This window comes from Colossoma macropomum, unplaced genomic scaffold, assembly GCF_904425465.1.
Source record: "Colossoma macropomum unplaced genomic scaffold, Colossoma_macropomum, whole genome shotgun sequence".
Classification (NCBI taxonomy): Eukaryota; Metazoa; Chordata; class Actinopteri; order Characiformes; family Serrasalmidae; genus Colossoma; species Colossoma macropomum.
In genome coordinates this window covers 230,693-248,321 of record NW_023494784.1, presented here as the reverse complement: position 1 = coordinate 248,321, position 17,629 = coordinate 230,693, and the positions used below count along the sequence as shown (strand labels likewise).

Sequence of the window (17,629 nt, the reverse complement as noted above, 5' to 3'; positions counted from 1 at the left end):
GACTATAGAAGAGCACTTACTGCAACATGCTCAGCGTCTCTTTCCTCTCTCATAGAAAACAATAGATTATTATTTAGCACAATTTCTAAATTGACTAAGAACCAAACAGTTACAGAACCCCAAATCCCATCAGTTTACAGCAGCAATGACTTCAACAATCAGTCAAAAAATTCCAATCCACCAGTTAAACTCTACAAACCAGCTGCCTTACAAAGCTAACCCAGGTCTCACATACAGTGTAACTTTCCTGGTCCAGATCCTACCTCATTGATCATTATCAGTTTGTTAATGCAAACAGTGAATTCTCTGTCCTCACAAAATTAAAGTATGGTGTTCCACAAGGCTTTGTTTTAGGGCCTATATTATTCACTTATTCAATTATATATGCTACCACTGGGCACAATTATCAGTATACATGGCATCAATTTCCACTGCTATGCTGATGACACACAATTGTATATATTGACCAAATCAGATGATAAACCTCAACTTAATAAAATTAAGGACTCTGTAAAAGACATTAAAGATTGGACATCAAGTAACTTCCTCCTACTCAACTTAGACAAAACAGAGGTTCTTCTTGATCCAAAAGCTGCTAGAAACAAACTAATTTAACACTTAAACTTAACAATTTCTCAGTTGCATCAGGTTCATCTGTAAAAAATCTTGGTGTCACATTAGATAGCGATTTGTACTTTGATGCATAGTCTTCCTGCATCTCCGCAATATTGCTAAATTGAGAAATGCATTATTTCTACAGGATGCAGAAAAGCTAGCTGATGCATTTGTTACTTCAAGGCTAGATTACTGCAATGCCCTGCTGGCTGGATGTCCCAGCAAAAGCCTTAACAAGCTTCAGTTGGTCCAGAATGCTGCAGCCAGAGTTCTTACTAGAACCAGAATGTTCGACCATATCAGCCCAGTTTTATCAGCCTTACACTGGTTACCAGTTAAATTTTGCATCGATTATAAAATTCTTTTACTGACCTATAAAGCACTAAACGGACTCGCCCCTCAGTACCTGAGTGAACTTCTCTCCCACTATGAACCATCACGCCTACTTAGATCACAAGGTGCTGCTCACTATTAGTACCTAGAATTAATAAAGTTACGTCAGGGGGCGGAGCTTCTCATACAAAGCCCCCCAGCTTTGGAATAATCTTCCTGTTAATGTTCAGGACTCAGACACAGCCTCAGTCTTTAAATCTAGGCTAACAATCTGTTTAGCCAAGCTTTTGGTAATTAGCCTTTCCTGATAGTTAAAGGGTACAGTTTTTGGGGGTTATTGACAGAGCACTATGGTGACTGGGAGTGTTAGTCTGTTGTCCTGCTGCTCTCATGCCTTCAATGTAATACTAACACTATTAGAGATTGCCCTACTGGAGTCTCTTTCACTCTTTTAACACTGTATACTGTAATTAGTCTGTCTTAACAGAACTAACTGCCTGTGTGTTTCTCTGCTGAGCTGAACAGCTGCCCATCCTATAGGTCTGATACTGTTGCTTCATTTGCCTTGATTGGGTGCCACTGCTATATAAATAAACTTTGACTGACATTAGTGGAAAACATCTGCTTAAAAGTCGTAATTATAGCTGTAATGGCTGTTTAGCGACCAGCCTTTAGAAGCATTACTCACATTGTTTTCCCATAAATATTTAACAGCAGCCAAAAACCTCCTCTTAGTGGATGAACAATGAATGTTTAGTACATTCTGGACGGCAGGTCACCTTGTTTACCAAGTTTACTAACACTCTGCTTTTTCTAGCCTTGAGAATTGTTTGCAACCCTTGTGGATGTTTGGTTCTCTTAGAGACCCCAGAGTGAATATCAGGGTGTAGAAGTAGTGAGGTGGTGAAGGTAGTGTGTGTAATGTACATCAATGTCAGCATCCTTTCTCAGGTTAAAGAGGTTTGCAGCTGTTTCAAGTTGACTCTTAAAATGTGGAGCATAAATTAGATAATTGCTTCTATTTGTGTGAGTGCTGGGGTGGATTATGGCAGAGCAGATGCTGTTCAACACAAGAACACAACAGATGACTATATAAGAAAGTGTGTTGTCTTTTTCAACGGATGTAAGAGAGGAATTATTAGGGAGAGCTGTCACTGTTTTGGTGTAGCACTATTGTGGGTCACCATGCTTTTGTGTAGATCAATGGAAATTAAACTCTGTTAAAGATAAAGGCTTTCTCTTTGTGTCAGAGAGAGGATTCACCTATTGCTTTTCAAAAGCACATTTTGTAAGTCGCTCTGGATAAGAACATCTGCTAAATGTGTAAATGTCGTTGGCTAAGACAAAATAGTGTTCTTTTAATTGACTTAAAATGGACTGCATTTTTTTGTTTTTGCTATACGCTGAACACATTTGGGATTGAGAACAATAGATATAAGTGATGTGATAGTGCTGCTTCTTTCAGTTTTGTGTTTTGGGGGGTTTCTCTATTCAGTCTCCTCTTCAGGAGGTGAAATGCTGCTCATTTTGGTCAAGGTCTGGTGACTTGGCTAGTCTAAAACCATCCCCCTTTGAAGTCCTTTGTTGTGTTGGCAGTATGTCTTACTCCATGATGAAGTAATGCAAATGTAGGATGTCATACGTACACAGTGATGCATCCATTTAAGCACATACATTAGGAAGTCTGTGTGTGTGTGTGTGTGTGTGTGTGTGTTTGTGTTTACATACCGGGACACTGCTCTGTCTCTGATAAGTTGGAGTTTGAGGTTGAGCAGCAAAAACCTTAAATTAGAAACAGTTTGGAAATCATCAGACTGGACAAAATATATTTTACATCACTTTAAAATTAAACAAATTATAAAATTATATAATTACTTACAGGAAATGATGTCATCCTTACATGGCCTCCATTTTTATTCTCTTCTGTCTCTTTGAGAGCTTCAGACTTCACCTAAACACACAACTCAGGCTACTATATATATATATTACATTTTAGCAGTATAAACCAGTTAATGCCCACACAAAGGTAATAACATAAAAACATAAATTTCCCAGATTCTAGTTGTTAAAAAGTGTACTCAGTCATTTTGGCTAACACAATGGTAAGTCCCAAGGCACACTGAAAGTGGTTCTAGCTATGAGGTACGGATGTGGAACTGTGGTATATAGTGTGGTATATGATTGATGTTGTCCTGTGGGCCACTATGTCAGTTGGGCCCCTGTGCAAAATGCAAGTAAAACAGAATGCAATGATTTGCAAATCATTTAAACCTTATAATTAATTGAAAATATTAAAAGAACATGTTTTCTGAAATCAATCAGAAATTTTGTTGTTTTTGGCAAAAATGCCCATTTTGGATTTCATGCCAGCAACATGTTTCAAAAAAGTTAGGACGGGGCAACAAAATACTGGTAAAGCTGTGTAATACTGAAGAAATATCTGGTGGAACATCTCATAACTAAAAACTAGTTTAATTGGCAACAGGTCAGTAACATGATTGGGTATAAAAGAGCATTTCAGAGAGGCTGAGTCTTTCAGAAGTAAAGATGAGGAGGGGTTCACCACTCTGTGAAAGACTGCATGATCAAATAATGCAACAATTAAAACGTAATGTTTCGCAACATAAAATAGCAAAGAACTTGACAATTATCATTTACGATACATAAGATCATTTAAATTTCAGAGAATCTGGAGAAATCTCTGTATGCAAGGGGCAATGTTGAAAACCAATATTTGCTGGCTGTGATCTTTGGGCCCTCAGGAAAGCAATGCTTTAAAAACAGACATGATTCTGTAGTGGAAATCACTGCATGGGCTCAGAAACACTTCTGAAAACCACTGTCTGTGAAAACAGTTCATCACTGCAGCCACAAATGCAAGTTAAAACACAAAGAAGAAACCAAATATAAACAGGATCCAGAAACGCCGCCACCTTCTCTGGGCCTGAGCTCATTTAAGGTGGACTGAGTTGAAGTCGAAAAATCAAGTTTAAAATTCTTTTTGTAAATCATGGACTCTGTGTCCTCCAGGCTAAAGAGGAGAGGGACTATCCAGCTTGTTGTCAGCGCACATTTCAACACCAGTATCCTTGATGGTATGGGGGGGCATTAGTGCACATGGCATGGGTAACTTTCACATCTGTGAGGACTCCATTAATGCTGATACAGGTTTTGGTAACATATGCTGCCATCCAGACAACGTCTTTTTCAGGGAAGGCCTTGATTATTTCAATAAGACAATGTCAAACCACATTCTGCATGTATTACAGCAGCATGGCTCTTTAGTAAAAGAGTCTGGGTGCTAAACTGGCCTGCCTGCAGTCCAGACCTGTCACCACTGAAAACATTTGGCACACTATGCAATGATAAATATGTTGAACAGCTGAAATCCTATAACAAGCAAGAATGGGAATAACATGAAAAGTATGGAGTATCCGTTTGCTCTTAAGGGAGGTCTGGGAACCCTCACACCACCACCCATTTTGGACCCTTGTGAAGTGGTCATTCCGGAATGAGGTGAAGCGCAGTTTTATTGACCATAGGGAGACTGAAACGTGGTCAGACAGCTGTTTTGCCATAATTGCTAATTAGGCCCCCTTAGTGGCTTTCTCCCCTGGACATACATTTATAAAACCCATGTGATGATATGGGCCTGTTTGTATGCAGTATTTCTTCATTTTTAGTTTTACAGGCCTTTTAGACTCTAGACTTTCTCAAAAGAGACTGATCGTATTTCCTACAAATGTGTGAACAGAGAACAGTCTGATTAACATATAAAAATAGGGTGACTCTAAAACAACTTCCTTGAAAAAATCTTTGACTGACCATTAAGGGCTATGAACAAATTACTAGTTTATCCAAAACTAAAAATTTACAAATGTTTATAAATGACAGTTCATAGTTTTGTTGGTGTTTTCATGTAGAAATATAACAAACAGTTATAAACAATGCAATATGCATAGAATGCTGAGATTGTGTACATACTGGCCTACTTTTGCGTTTCTGGGGAGGTTGAGGTCGTTGCTGAGGGGCAAAAACCTAAAGATAGATACAATTTGAAAGTCACTCTTCAGCTTCAATAAATATAGACTTTATAGTTGCACTTGATTAAAATAAGCATTGGCCTGTTCACTAACTCTTTAGTGTAACTACCAATATTTGTTATGAGGAATGATTTTAGAACAAATCAAGTACAACAATGTGACTAAGGAATTTTAAACAGGAAAATAAGTCACCACTGGGGAAGTGTTTCCATCTTCTTTCTCTTTGTGAGGATCAGGCTGGGCCTACACACAGAAAATTTAATAGAAATCTAATTAACTGTGTTTTTTTTGAAATGCAAATTATGATGAATATAAACTCTGAAAGAAACAACAAATACATGTTGATTTTTCAAGTATCAAAAAAATAAATATAGTAATTTTATTATCACACAAAGAGAAAAAGCATCGTGTAGGGTCACCAGGGCTGGTGCTGGGAGCCCCTGCTAATGAGTGTTCTGTAGTTATTGGATTTTACATTAATTATAGACGCTTTTCACACATTACATTCACTATAGTGAACATGTTAACTGGCAGTCAAGTATCTGCAGTTCAACTTTTCATACTTTCTAGAGAATTCTGTACACTGTCGCACGTGTTTTACTGACTGATGACAATAATAACTGATTGTTTGATTTCCAATTTGTGTAAAATTAATAATGCAAATGTAGGATGTCATACATACACAGTGATACATCCAATTAAACACTCACAACATTGTGTGTGTGTGTGTGTGTGTTTACATACCAGTTTGAAAATCATCAGACTGGACATAATATATTTTACATTACATTAAAATGAATCAACTTATAGAATTATATATTTACTTACAGGAAGTGATGTCATCCTTAGAGCACCATTTTTATCCTCTTCTGTCTCTTTGAGAGGTTCAGGCTTCACCTAAACACACAACTCAGGCTCACTTTTTACTCCTGATATATATTTTATATTTTAGCAGTATAAACAGGTGGGTGAAGGTCTGGTGATTGACTTGGCCAGTCTAAAAATGTCCCCTTTTTCTATGATGAAGTCCTTTGTTGTGTTGGCAGTATGTCTTGCTCCATGATGAAGTAATGCGAATGTAAGATGTCATACGTACACAGTGAAACATCAATTTAAACACACACATCAGGAAGTGTGTGTGTGTGTGTGTTTGTGTGTGTTTGTGTTTACATACCGGGACACTACTCTGTCTCTGAAAAGTTGGAGTTTGAGGTTGAGCAGCAAAATCCTTAAATTAGAAACAGTTTGAAAATCATCAGACAAAATGTATTTTACATTTAGATCACTTTAAAATTAAGCAAATTATAAATGTATATAATTACTTACAGGAAGTGATGTCATCCTTAGAGCACCATTTATATCCTCTTCTGTCTCTTTGAGAGGTTCAGACTTCACCTAAACACACAACTCAAGCTTATTTTTATACTCCTGATATATATTTTACATTTTAGCAGTATAAACTGGTTACAGTCCACACAAAGGTAGTAACACAAACACAAATTTCCCAGAACCTTGTAAGTGTACTGAGTCATTTTGGCTAACACAGTGGTAAGTCCCAAGGCACACTGAAAGTGGTTCTAGCTATGAGGTACAGATGTGGAACTATGGTACGTGGCATGGTTGTCACGTCTCCTGCCGAGGACGCCTCCCCTACTGGTTCCCTTTCACTTGCCTTCTCACTTGGGTCAACTGACTGTCTGGAAAACTCCAGTTCCCATCATTCATTCTGAGATCACATGACTCCTCCATCATCACTAGCGACCAATAAACATTAATTTCAGCACTCTACCTCGCCTGAGTTCTGAGTGTACACACCTGTTTTCCATTACTTGTAATCAGTTAGTTTGTATATAAGCCCGGGCTTTAGTTTAGAGCTTTTTAATGTATTGCCAACAGTACCTGTTGCATATTGAGTGATCCTTGTCTGCAAGCCTAAACTGTGTATGACCTGTATTTTTTATTTATTTTTTTTGAATTTGCCTTTTTGTGTTTGCCCTTTTGGTTTGATTGCTGCACATTTATTAATCTCTCTTTTTTTTTACTTGGTCTGGTTACTGGATTCTCTCTGGATGCCCCCTTGGTTTGGTTATTGTGCTCTCTGGTCTTGACCCTGCCCTTTTCTGATTATGCTCTTTGTGAAACTTCAAAGCTCTCAGGTAAACAACAACCTTGTCTTAATCTGCAAGCGTCTGGACTCTGGTCTGTGATGCTGGTTGTCATGGTAATGTCTGCACTAAGTGGTGTTCTAAGCATATGCATAATTTTTGATCGGATTACTTGTGAGAATGAAAACAGACTTTCATCAGATTGTTGAATGAAGTGAGATATAAACACCTCAGTCTTAATCTATAATTGGACTGTATTTAATCAGGTTGGAAAAAATCTAAACATTTAAAGATAGCCACTGATGTGTCTTCTAGCAGGAAGAATTATGTCTTTTTGCTTTGTGACTGCAACTTCCTGTGAGTCAGGTACACAGCTGTGGTTTTGCTCTTTTTGTACCTCCTGCTTGCTGTACTCTGGAGTTTCACGCATGCATTTTCAGAGGTAAGCCATGAAAATAAGCACAAGGATCAATTTCACATTTGCAAACTGAAATAATGATACACCAGCTTACAAATCCAATACATACTGCTCCTTAACAGTATTAACATCTAACAAGTGTGACTATATTGACTTGGTGAAGCATTTAAAATGTACATGAAACTTTTCTAGCGGTGCATTATAGCTAGCAAGTAATACACATCTTGTAAACCCTATTATTTACTGCTATATATATTCTTTTTGCTCTATTAGAGAAAACATGCAGCTGCTACAACGTATTAGAGTACTGAAAGTACTGTCTGTATGTCGGTGTCTTGCAATCACTGTTTATTTCTCTTAATGTTATCAATGTTCTGAGCTAAAAAAAAAAAACAGAGAAAAGAGCTTCCCTCACTTTATCACCATGCTGCTCTAGCTTTTAAAAAGCTATTTATTTTCATGTAATAGCTGCAAATAATCAGTTATTTATGTGTTGTCTGATAAACATATGTGTTGTTTGATAATTGCAGAAAAAAAGTTGCACGACAGAGGGAGGGAGAACAAAAGACTGCCAGGGAAGTTTTATAGCACAAGGCAATAAACAACATAATGCCAAACAGAGCTCCCCAAAGATGATAACAATATTAGACTGATAGTTCTTTATCTAATGATTTCTTTTATTTTACAGCAAATAAAAGTATTATTCCTTTTACTTTATTCACTCCATTTGTTTACTTTCTTTCATTTTGAGCTGTTTGGTCATTTTTCATTTGTCTTTTTTCCCAGCTCTGCTTCTTTTTTGCTTTGAGCTGTTCTTTTCTGTCAAGACAACAGGCAGCAATTCGGTGAGGATAGATCTTGAGAGGCTTGAGAAACAGAGAGAAGCGAGCAATGAATTCTCTTGTCTCCATGCAGGTTACTGGCAGAGTTGGTTGTAAGAGTATTCATACAAAGACTGAGTGAGATTGGAATTAAGTATTGCTCTTATATAGACCATGCCACAGTGGACCTCCCTTGAGCTCTGGACTAGACCCTTACTGGACCACCTCTCTGAGGAACGATCATGCCTAAAGGCACTAATGAGCTCAGGACCCAGGTCACAAAGCACAGGCACTCACAAGTGCTGTTCAGAGCTGAACCTCTCCCAGTCGACCAGGTTTTGAGTTCCACTCTGGACCCAGAGCACATCAATGAGATGGGGGACCCAGGGTTGGGGCAAGAGTGTTATGGAGGACTGGCTTCAGGCTTGATAAGTGAAATGTGGAGTTAATGCACATGGTGCACAGAAGGAACAGCTGGTAGTAAATTGGATTTTTTGTGGTGAGGCACAGTGGTGTAACTGTCCCTTGGGGCCAGATCTCTGGAAAAAGATGGCTCTTACAGAAATGTCTGAGGCATCGACCTCATCCAGAAAGAGGAGCTGTAGCACTGGATGCATAGACAGCCAATGTTTAAGTTCCTCAAATGATTTCTGGGCTTTTTGTGTCGAATGAAACCCTTCATGGCCTTGTTGAGGGCAGTTAAAAGTGCAGCCACCATGCCAAAATTCTGGACAAACTAAATAAATTGGTGAAGCCCACAAAATTCTGCACAAGGTGCCAGGATGTGGGATGTGGCCACTTCATAACTGCCTTGGTCTTGGCTGGATCCATACACGGCTAGCCCTGGGAGACAACAAAACCCAGGCAAGCCACCAATCATGCATGGGATGATCCAAGGAGACAAAGTGTAGGCCTAGGTTCTGGAAAGGACCATGTCAAAGCTCTGAGATGTTTTTCCCGCTGGAGAACCCAGGAAACAGAGATGTTCATCTAAGCTTAGGGGAGTCCATCATGGGCCTCCCCTCCTTTGGTTGACCTTGGCTTTTCCCTGGAGCTTGGGTCATGAGGCACACAGATGACCAGACAGACCACCAGATAAACACTAGCCTTCTCTTTCACATGCCTCTTGCTCTCTAACACTTAGTTTGGTGTACCCCAGCTATATAGGCTTGACTTCAACCAGGTCTGCTAAGTGGGTTGTGGCAGGTGGAACTAAGGGAATATTCTGGGAGTGCTCTGCCTCTCAGCACCAGCTCCTGTTAGTGACTGTACAGCCAAAGGAGAGCTCAATAAGACTCTCTATAGGCAATGAAGGCTCTCTAGGGGGCTCAGGAAGCTGGTTCATCCTTGAGTCCCTCATATAGGACTTGATGATAGCAGCACTTATGGCAACCTGAATTCCAATAACTCTCAGCTGCTAAAGTGTGGAACTCAATAGTGTAGTCCACCAGTGACCTCCTTCCCTGACATTTGCAAAGGCGGTGAGAACCAGACTCCCCACTCCAGACTGGGTTTTTCAAAAGCACAGTGCAATACTGCCATAAACCATGTCAGAGACACACATGTTAGGCTGGTTCTCTGACACAGGCATTGCTCAAGCAAGGGCACACTCAGACAACAATGAAATGATGCAAACAACCTTTGCCTGTTCCATAGGGAACCAGGAAAATTGATGTTCAAGGAGACATTGAAGTAGAAACAGACTGTGCCACAAGTGTAGTGGATCTCTCTAGATTAGGAGCAGCCTTGCATTGCCCTCTGGTGTCTGATGTGGGTCAAGCTCCAGACCAGGCCCTTACACACTGCTGGTGAGCAAAGAAACCCTGTAATTAACGAGATGTCCCTGAGATGTTTTATACAATGGATGGTTAAATGACTGTTCACTGAGAGTCAATTGTGAAAAATGATAAATAAATGACAACAATTCTAACTACAGCCTTTAAGTTATACAATTCTTCATCTGTTAAACCCCACTGCTGGTACAGCTTTATCAATTTACTCCACTAGCTAGCAAGCAAAAGGCTACACAGCTAGCAATGACAAAAATAAAGGGACTGCATCCAAGTTTACAGTCAGATAAAATGATTATAATTCTCAAAAATATTTTGCATTACAGTGTTTGTATGGCCGGCTGATTAGCTCACTAGGGCTGAGAACTGAGAGTGGACTCTTGTGTAACATGGTTGTGATGCACTTCTGGGTAGTGAGTGGAAGTTGGTGACAGCATATTAAAGAGTTTTAAACAGGACCTTCAATTTAATTATGAAATTTATTTGTATGTTTTCATATGGGTATAGATGTTTGTGATAGTGTTAAATTGTGTTTAATTCTGACGGTCAGACACACTAATGCTATTTTCCAGTAGTGTTTTAATGGAATTTTAAGTATTATGTTAGAGCCATGTTAGTAATGGTGTCATAGCAGCTGAACATGGACATTTGAAACTTGCAGTAGCAGATATTCAGGCAAGTTATATTTTATAATTTGCATGTTCTTCTTTCACAGAGTTCTTCAGTAAATATTTTTATTTAATCCTGTTCTGTTTGTGTTGTGGCTGATAAAGAATGAAATCTTGCTGTGAAATATACTGTGGTTATTCTGTTAGCCTGCTCTAGCTGTTTGCAAATCATGTGAATCAACATTTAAACATTTAAGTGACAATAATAGCTAAACAGCTCATTTCACTGATTGAGTGCGGAATCTGACATGATGACAGTGTGAGTTATTGGTAGGAGTTATTTTTCACTCCCTCACCCACCACCCCGCTCCAATATCAGAACCAGGCGAGTCTGTGTGTGTACATGTACATACTGGTTCTCTGTTTCCATCAGGAATCTGAGCCCCAGGCTGAGCAGCAGAACTCTAAAAGTAAAAACAGATGTAAAATCATACAAAAATTCAAGACATTAATATTTAAAGATTTAAAAGTGCCTGAACAGGAAAAAAACATGAAATGATGTTACCTTCTGAAGAGAATCCGTATCATAATTTTTCTCTTTAACAGGAACAAACTTTCCCTGAACATTAAAAATATATATATCATTATAGTCATAACTAATGGTGACAAAAATTTAAAATTCTAACCTTTCCATAGCAAAGCATTGTAGACACATTTTATCAAAATCAAAATTTCTTTAAGGCAATGGGAGCAAAAAAAAACCCACTTTGGCGATTATATATGTTACAAGTCACAAAACAAATACACACAAGATCTATAAAATGATAAAAATGAAAAAACTATCAGTTCATTTCTAATGTAAGCCTGTATGGCTAGCGCCATATGAGAATTGAACCTTGGTCTCCAGAACCAGAGGACATGGTGCTGCAGGGCAAGCCACCTAGACCCAAATGCAGAGCTGAACTCAGGAGCCTGTTATGATAATAAAATAGACAGGCTAGCCAGGACTATTTGAAAGGGGATAAACTCAAACACTCTCTTACAACTTAAAACTGGGAGAGTCTCCCAGAGGCCAATTTGAACCTACAATTTAGAGATTCACAGGGTGGGTGGGGAGCAGGGGGGGCAGCCTTGTGTCAGCAAACTACAAAGAGAACCCAAGAATGAGCACCCAGAAAGGAGAGGTCCCCTTAAGTAGGGGAGGCACATGTGGTGTTAGTTAGACTAGGTCTCCTTCTGGTGGCCTAGTAGGTGGGGCAAAACGTAAAACTGTTCTAAATTAAAGATATTATTATCCTGTTCTATTCAATGTCTATCACATTTCTATAATCTTTATGAATGAAACAATAAAATACTGTAATAAGTCCTGTTAATAATAAGTCTATTTTATATGTTGTACATTTTGAATATTGAAGTTTTTACAATCTTTATCGGAGGGAACGGTCCTTGACCACAGCTGTCCCAGTCCAGCAGGAGAGGTGGATTATGTAAAGCCATCAAACAGCCAGTCTTGTAGCAATCATCAATCATCGGGTACAAAGCCTCCGGAACGTCCTGCAACTGTTCAAAACGGTCTCTGAAAAAACACCTTTTAAAATGTTTTCAGTTCAAATGATAAAACACAAAATACATTCTTAATAAAGAAAAGCATCATTAATATTCAGACAGAACATTAAACATAGACATTAAAATACTCTTTCAAAATTTAGAGCTGAGACCTGAGAAACATTTAGTTTCATATCTTAGATTTCTTAGTTAGAATTAAACAGCAGCGATGATCTAAACACACAACTGAGCATTTAAATTAGAGCCTCTAATTTAAGTAGCTGAAAGTTCATGTCTGTGATTGACTGCAACATTTATTGGGTTTAGTTTTATGTTTCTTGTCGTGTGTGTGTGTGTGTATATATAGTAATGTTAATACTCTAGTCTGACTCTGCCCTGACTCCACTCTGACTCTGCCCTGACTCTATACTGAATCAACTCTGAATCCACTCTGACTCCTCACTGACTCAACTCTAATTCTACACTGACTTTTCTCTTGTTCCACTTTGACTCCGCTCTGACCCTCAAATCTGTATTTATGTTTGTTGTTTCTTTTATGAAGATGCTGTGTATTTCTGAACTCTTTTTTTCTTTCTTTTTCATAGCTTTCTGTATTTTCTGTAGGACTTTAATGAAGCAAATGTCCAGTGACTGTGGATTATTAACATTTCAACAAGAATGTTAAATTGTTTTACAGAAGATACATTTAATATTCCAGAACTGAGACTCCAAACATAATTACTGCTGAGGTCAAGAATAAATGTGTTCAATTTAACAAATGTATTAATGTATAATGTGTATGTTTATATGCTATGTAAATAATATGTACAACCCAATTCCAGAAAAGTTGGGAGGCTGTGTAAGATGTAAATAAATATAAATAAAAAATGAACGCAATGACTTTCAAATCTCATACACCCATATTTTATTCACAATAGAACGCAGAACACATCAAATCAAATGTTAAAAGTGAGACATTTTACTATTTCATGAAAAACATTATGTATTTAGTCATTTTTTCACTTGATGGCAGCAGCGCATCTCAAAAAAGTTGGGACACGGCCGTGTCTACCATTGAGTAGCTTCCCCTCTTCTTTAACAATAGTCTGTAAATGTCTGGGAATTGAGGAGACCAGTGGCTGGAGTTTTGTGAGAGGAATGTTGCCCTAGTCTTGTCTGATGTAGGATTCTAGCTGCTCAACAGTCCTGGGTCTTCTTTGGATCTTCTTTGCCTGATTTCTTGTTTCATGATGCGCTAAATGTTTCTATTGGTGAAAGGTCTGGACTGCAGGCAGGTCAGTTCAACACCCGGGCTCTTCTTCTGTGAAGCCATGCTGTTGTGATGGATGCAATATGTGGTTTATTGTCCTGCTGAAAGATGCATGGCCTTCCCTGAAAGAGAAATTGTCTGTATTGGAGCGTATGTGGTTCTGATAACTCTATATACTGTTCAGCATTGATAGATCCTTTTCAGTTGTGTAAGCTGCCCACACCACAGCCACTAATGCAGCCCCAAAACATCAGAGAAGCAGGCTTTTGAACTGTGCGCTGATAACAAGCTGGATGGTCTGTCTCCTCTTGAGCCCGCAGGACATTGTGTCTGTAGTTTCCAAAAAGAATTTCACATTTTGATTCATCTGACCACAGAAGAATTTTCCATTTTGCCTCAGGTCATGTTAAATGAGCTTTGGCCCAGAGAAGACGGCGGCATTTCTGGATCATGTTGATGTGGCTTCTTCTTTACATGATACAGCTTTTACTTACATTTGTGGATTGTTGGAGTGTTCACAGACAGTGATTTCTGGAAGTGTTTCTGAGCCCATGCAGTGATTTACAGTACAGAATCAGTTTTCAATGCAGTGCTGCCTGAGGGCCCGAAGATCGTAAGCATCCGATATTGACAGTTGGCCTTGTCCCTTGCGTACAGGGATTTCTCCAGATTCTCTGAATCTTTTCATGATATTATGTACTGTAAAAGGAGGGGTTTCCAAAGTCTTCGCAAATTTATGTTGAACATTTTTTCTGAAATTGTTCCACAATCTTTAGACACAATTTTTCACAGATTGTGGAAGCTCTGCCCACCTTTGCTTCTGAGACACTCTGCCTCTCTAAAATGCTCTTTTTATACTCAGCCAGCTGTTTTTTTTATCAGTACCACGTACTTTTCCAGCCTTTTGTTGCCCCTGTCCCAACTTTTTTTGAGTTCCAAACAAGTTAATGTTAAAATGAGTTAATGTAAAATGTCTCACTTTCATCATCTGATATGTTCTATGTTCTAATTTGAATAAAATGTTTTTATTTACATTTATTTACATTTAACACAGCATCCCAAATTTTATAGAATTTGGTTTGCAGATATTTTACATACAATGTACGTATGATGTGTATACTGTATATACAATGGGTATTATGTGTATATAATGTAAATATAATGCATGTATAACGTACCTTATCTATGTTGTAGAGTTGCATCTTTTCCTGATAGATTGCTATCTGAAGATTTTGGACAGCCAAATCAAAGTACTGTGTTGTCTTTAAAAGAAATAAATAAACATTTAAAAATAAAAGTTTATTTAAGCACAATCATTCATTTTTAAAGTAAATTGATATTACAGCACTGTACCTTATTGGAAGGATCTTGGCTGCCCGGTGTGAGGCACAACATTGTGCCTGTGATGTTTTGAATATCATGTTGTGATTCACGCAGAACAGCCTTAAAGAAGAAGATTTAATATTTAACCTGATACTCTATTAATTGCACTACAGGAACTTTCATAAATCTGTCTTTACATCTGTGCTACCAGATCAGTTCTACCAGACGAATTGTGAAATAAACTCTGAGTCTGTTCTACAGTTTCTCATTAGGCTGAATGAATAACCGACTCTAAACGTAAGTATTGTGATATAAACTGAGTCATGGTCTCATTAGGTTTAAGCTCTGTAATGTTTGTCCAGTCCTACAACAGCAGTTACAAAAGAGTGTATTTGCATATTCTCACCTGGATCACGTCCTCTGCCTTCTTCCTGTTCTCTTTTATTTTTTCTTTGGTCATTTCAGGTCCTCCTGTCTTTAGCTGCCGCAGAAGTTTTGCCCATTGATTCTTGCTTAATTTCTCATACATATGTTTCAGTTCAGATTCTCTGCAGGGGTTAGTGAGGTCTTCAGACAAAACCCCACTACTTCCTAATTTCAGGTCCACTACTTTCCCCATTCTTAAAAAAAATTAAAAACACAGAAATACATTTTTGTCTGAAGGTTTTATGTTAATATCTGAGTTATTAAGTATGTAGATAAATTAATCCACCACCATACCTTTCTTTGAAGTTGTGCAATTCATTTTGGCTGTCCTGAAGTTGCATTCTGTTTAATTTAGTTAAATATGAAGTTATAAGAAATTAATTATGAAATTAAAAGTATTCTTAAAATATTTTCTTGTTTTGAATCACAGTTCTTCAAGGATCACAGAGGTTTACCACAATCCACTATATCTTTCTTATATCTCACAGGCCTTCTTGATGGAAACTGGATTCCCTAAGTTTCCATCTTGACTCCACCCTCTCCTGACTCTGCCCTTATCCAACTCTGCCTCATCCTGATTCTGCCTCATCCTAACTCCATTCTGTCCTGACTCAGCTGTCTCCTGACTCCATCTTCTACTGACTTTCCTAATGTCTATATAAGCTCTTAATCAATAATTGTATAGATAATTAAGATATAATTGTTAGAGAGTTTTGATTTTAAACTGATGCTGAGATGTTCAAAATATTATAAAACTCCATCTGTCATAAATATTAATCATACCATCTTCACACTGAAAATGAGCTTCAAAGCATGATTGAAAAGTCACCTCAGCTTACAGACTTTTTAAACATCACTGAGGTTCATTTTCTCTGTATAGTAATGTAGTGTTTCATTCAAAACAGTAAAAATGCAATTAACATCCAATCATATTTTAATTTTGGTTACAACACAGATTGGATTAATTTTGTTATGATTCACTGCAAAATTTCTTACCTTAATTTGTTGATTTCTAATTTGAGGTTCCCATTCTCTTGTCTAGGTGTGATAAAAAAAACTAAATTTAATAGAACGTTAGAAAAAAGTAACACATAACAAATTCTTAGTTATTGAATTTTCTTACCTTAAATCTTCAATTTCTTTGTGATTCTCATTCTTCCATCTAAGTAAAATGGAAAAAAGAGAAATAGAACTGTTATGTTTCATTAAAATCATTCACAGTACCAATTAAGCTTTTCATGATTATCGGTTCTTTAAGATGTTTTCCATGACTGGTACAGAATCTTCTGTGAAAGTCACTGTGAGGACCATAATTCAGAGTGATAATTACACAAAGTTAGAAATACTCACTATTAAATACTCACTACTATAAACTAGACTCACTGCTAGTTTAAAATTAGAATGTGGTCACATGATGTTATGAATTTCTCTTATTTCCATAATCAATTCTCACTAAAATACAAATTTTGTAATGCATTTCTTGTTTATGAAGCTGTTTAGAGATTTAGCATCAGTTTTATTTCTCTTTGTATATGTGCCATGGAATTCTGTATTTCGTGTGTTTACATTTCCAAGCATTTATACAAATGTATTTGAGAACAGTATCAGTTATTGAAACAACTAAAAACACATGTTGTCAGAACACTGTGTTTAATACATTCATTGCCACCAGATGGCAATCTTTTATTTGGATTAACACATGAAACCTCTAGTAAGAAATATTTGAAGAAATTGAACATAAGTAAGACTATCCATCTTTCAGCATGGTCAAAAAACCTTGCTCCCTTTACTGAGTGCAATTATTATTCTTCCTCTTCAGAAGGTTTTTTAAACAGGAATGTACGCTAGTTGCCTGCTTACAAAATTAGAGATTTGAGTGCAGACATTTGCAAACATGCGTGGCGCTATGAAATTAGTCTTATGTTCCTATTTTTTTAGAGTTTGGATAGAGTTTGAACAAATTACATAAGTTGACATTTTATTGTGTGTCACTGAAAGAGAGGAAACCCACACTGGATCTCAGGACAGCAGATGTTTTCAATAAGTTTCAATCAATCAATGAATCAATCAATAAATAAATAAACACATAAATAAATAAACAGACTAATGCCATGATTCCAAACAATCTGGGAAGGGTTTAGTGATACTCTGTATTAATAGTCAATTCTGACAACATATTTACTAGGGAATTAATCTCTATCTTATCAGAGTTGAGTTTGAGAAAAGGACCCACTGGAAGGTTTAGCTTCTACTGTGCACAGCATTGTTGTACAAACATGATCTACATGTAAGGTTACCTTACCTGCTACCTCATCACAAAAGTCAACATCTT

At 37.5% G+C, this 17,629-nt stretch overlaps 1 protein-coding gene across 1 annotated transcript in view; it reads right to left on the bottom strand.

Annotated features, from left to right (window-relative positions):
* The window catches only part of LOC118811018, a 60,196-nt gene that overhangs the window by 39,807 nt on the left and 2,760 nt on the right, over positions 1–17,629 (bottom strand). Inside the window, exons 3-15 of the mRNA XM_036575213.1 lie at positions 16,421–16,459; positions 16,294–16,335; positions 15,592–15,639; positions 15,278–15,491; positions 14,902–14,991; positions 14,727–14,810; positions 12,156–12,293; positions 11,299–11,352; positions 11,147–11,197; positions 6,318–6,386; positions 6,166–6,219; positions 5,820–5,888; positions 5,184–5,234 (exon numbers count right to left, since the gene is read on the bottom strand). Of these exons, the coding sequence (XP_036431106.1) occupies positions 5,184–5,234; positions 5,820–5,888; positions 6,166–6,219; positions 6,318–6,386; positions 11,147–11,197; positions 11,299–11,352; positions 12,156–12,293; positions 14,727–14,810; positions 14,902–14,991; positions 15,278–15,491; positions 15,592–15,638 (921 nt within the window). The 5' untranslated portion in view covers position 15,639; positions 16,294–16,335; positions 16,421–16,459. The remainder of the gene's footprint in view (positions 1–5,183; positions 5,235–5,819; positions 5,889–6,165; positions 6,220–6,317; positions 6,387–11,146; positions 11,198–11,298; positions 11,353–12,155; positions 12,294–14,726; positions 14,811–14,901; positions 14,992–15,277; positions 15,492–15,591; positions 15,640–16,293; positions 16,336–16,420; positions 16,460–17,629) is intronic.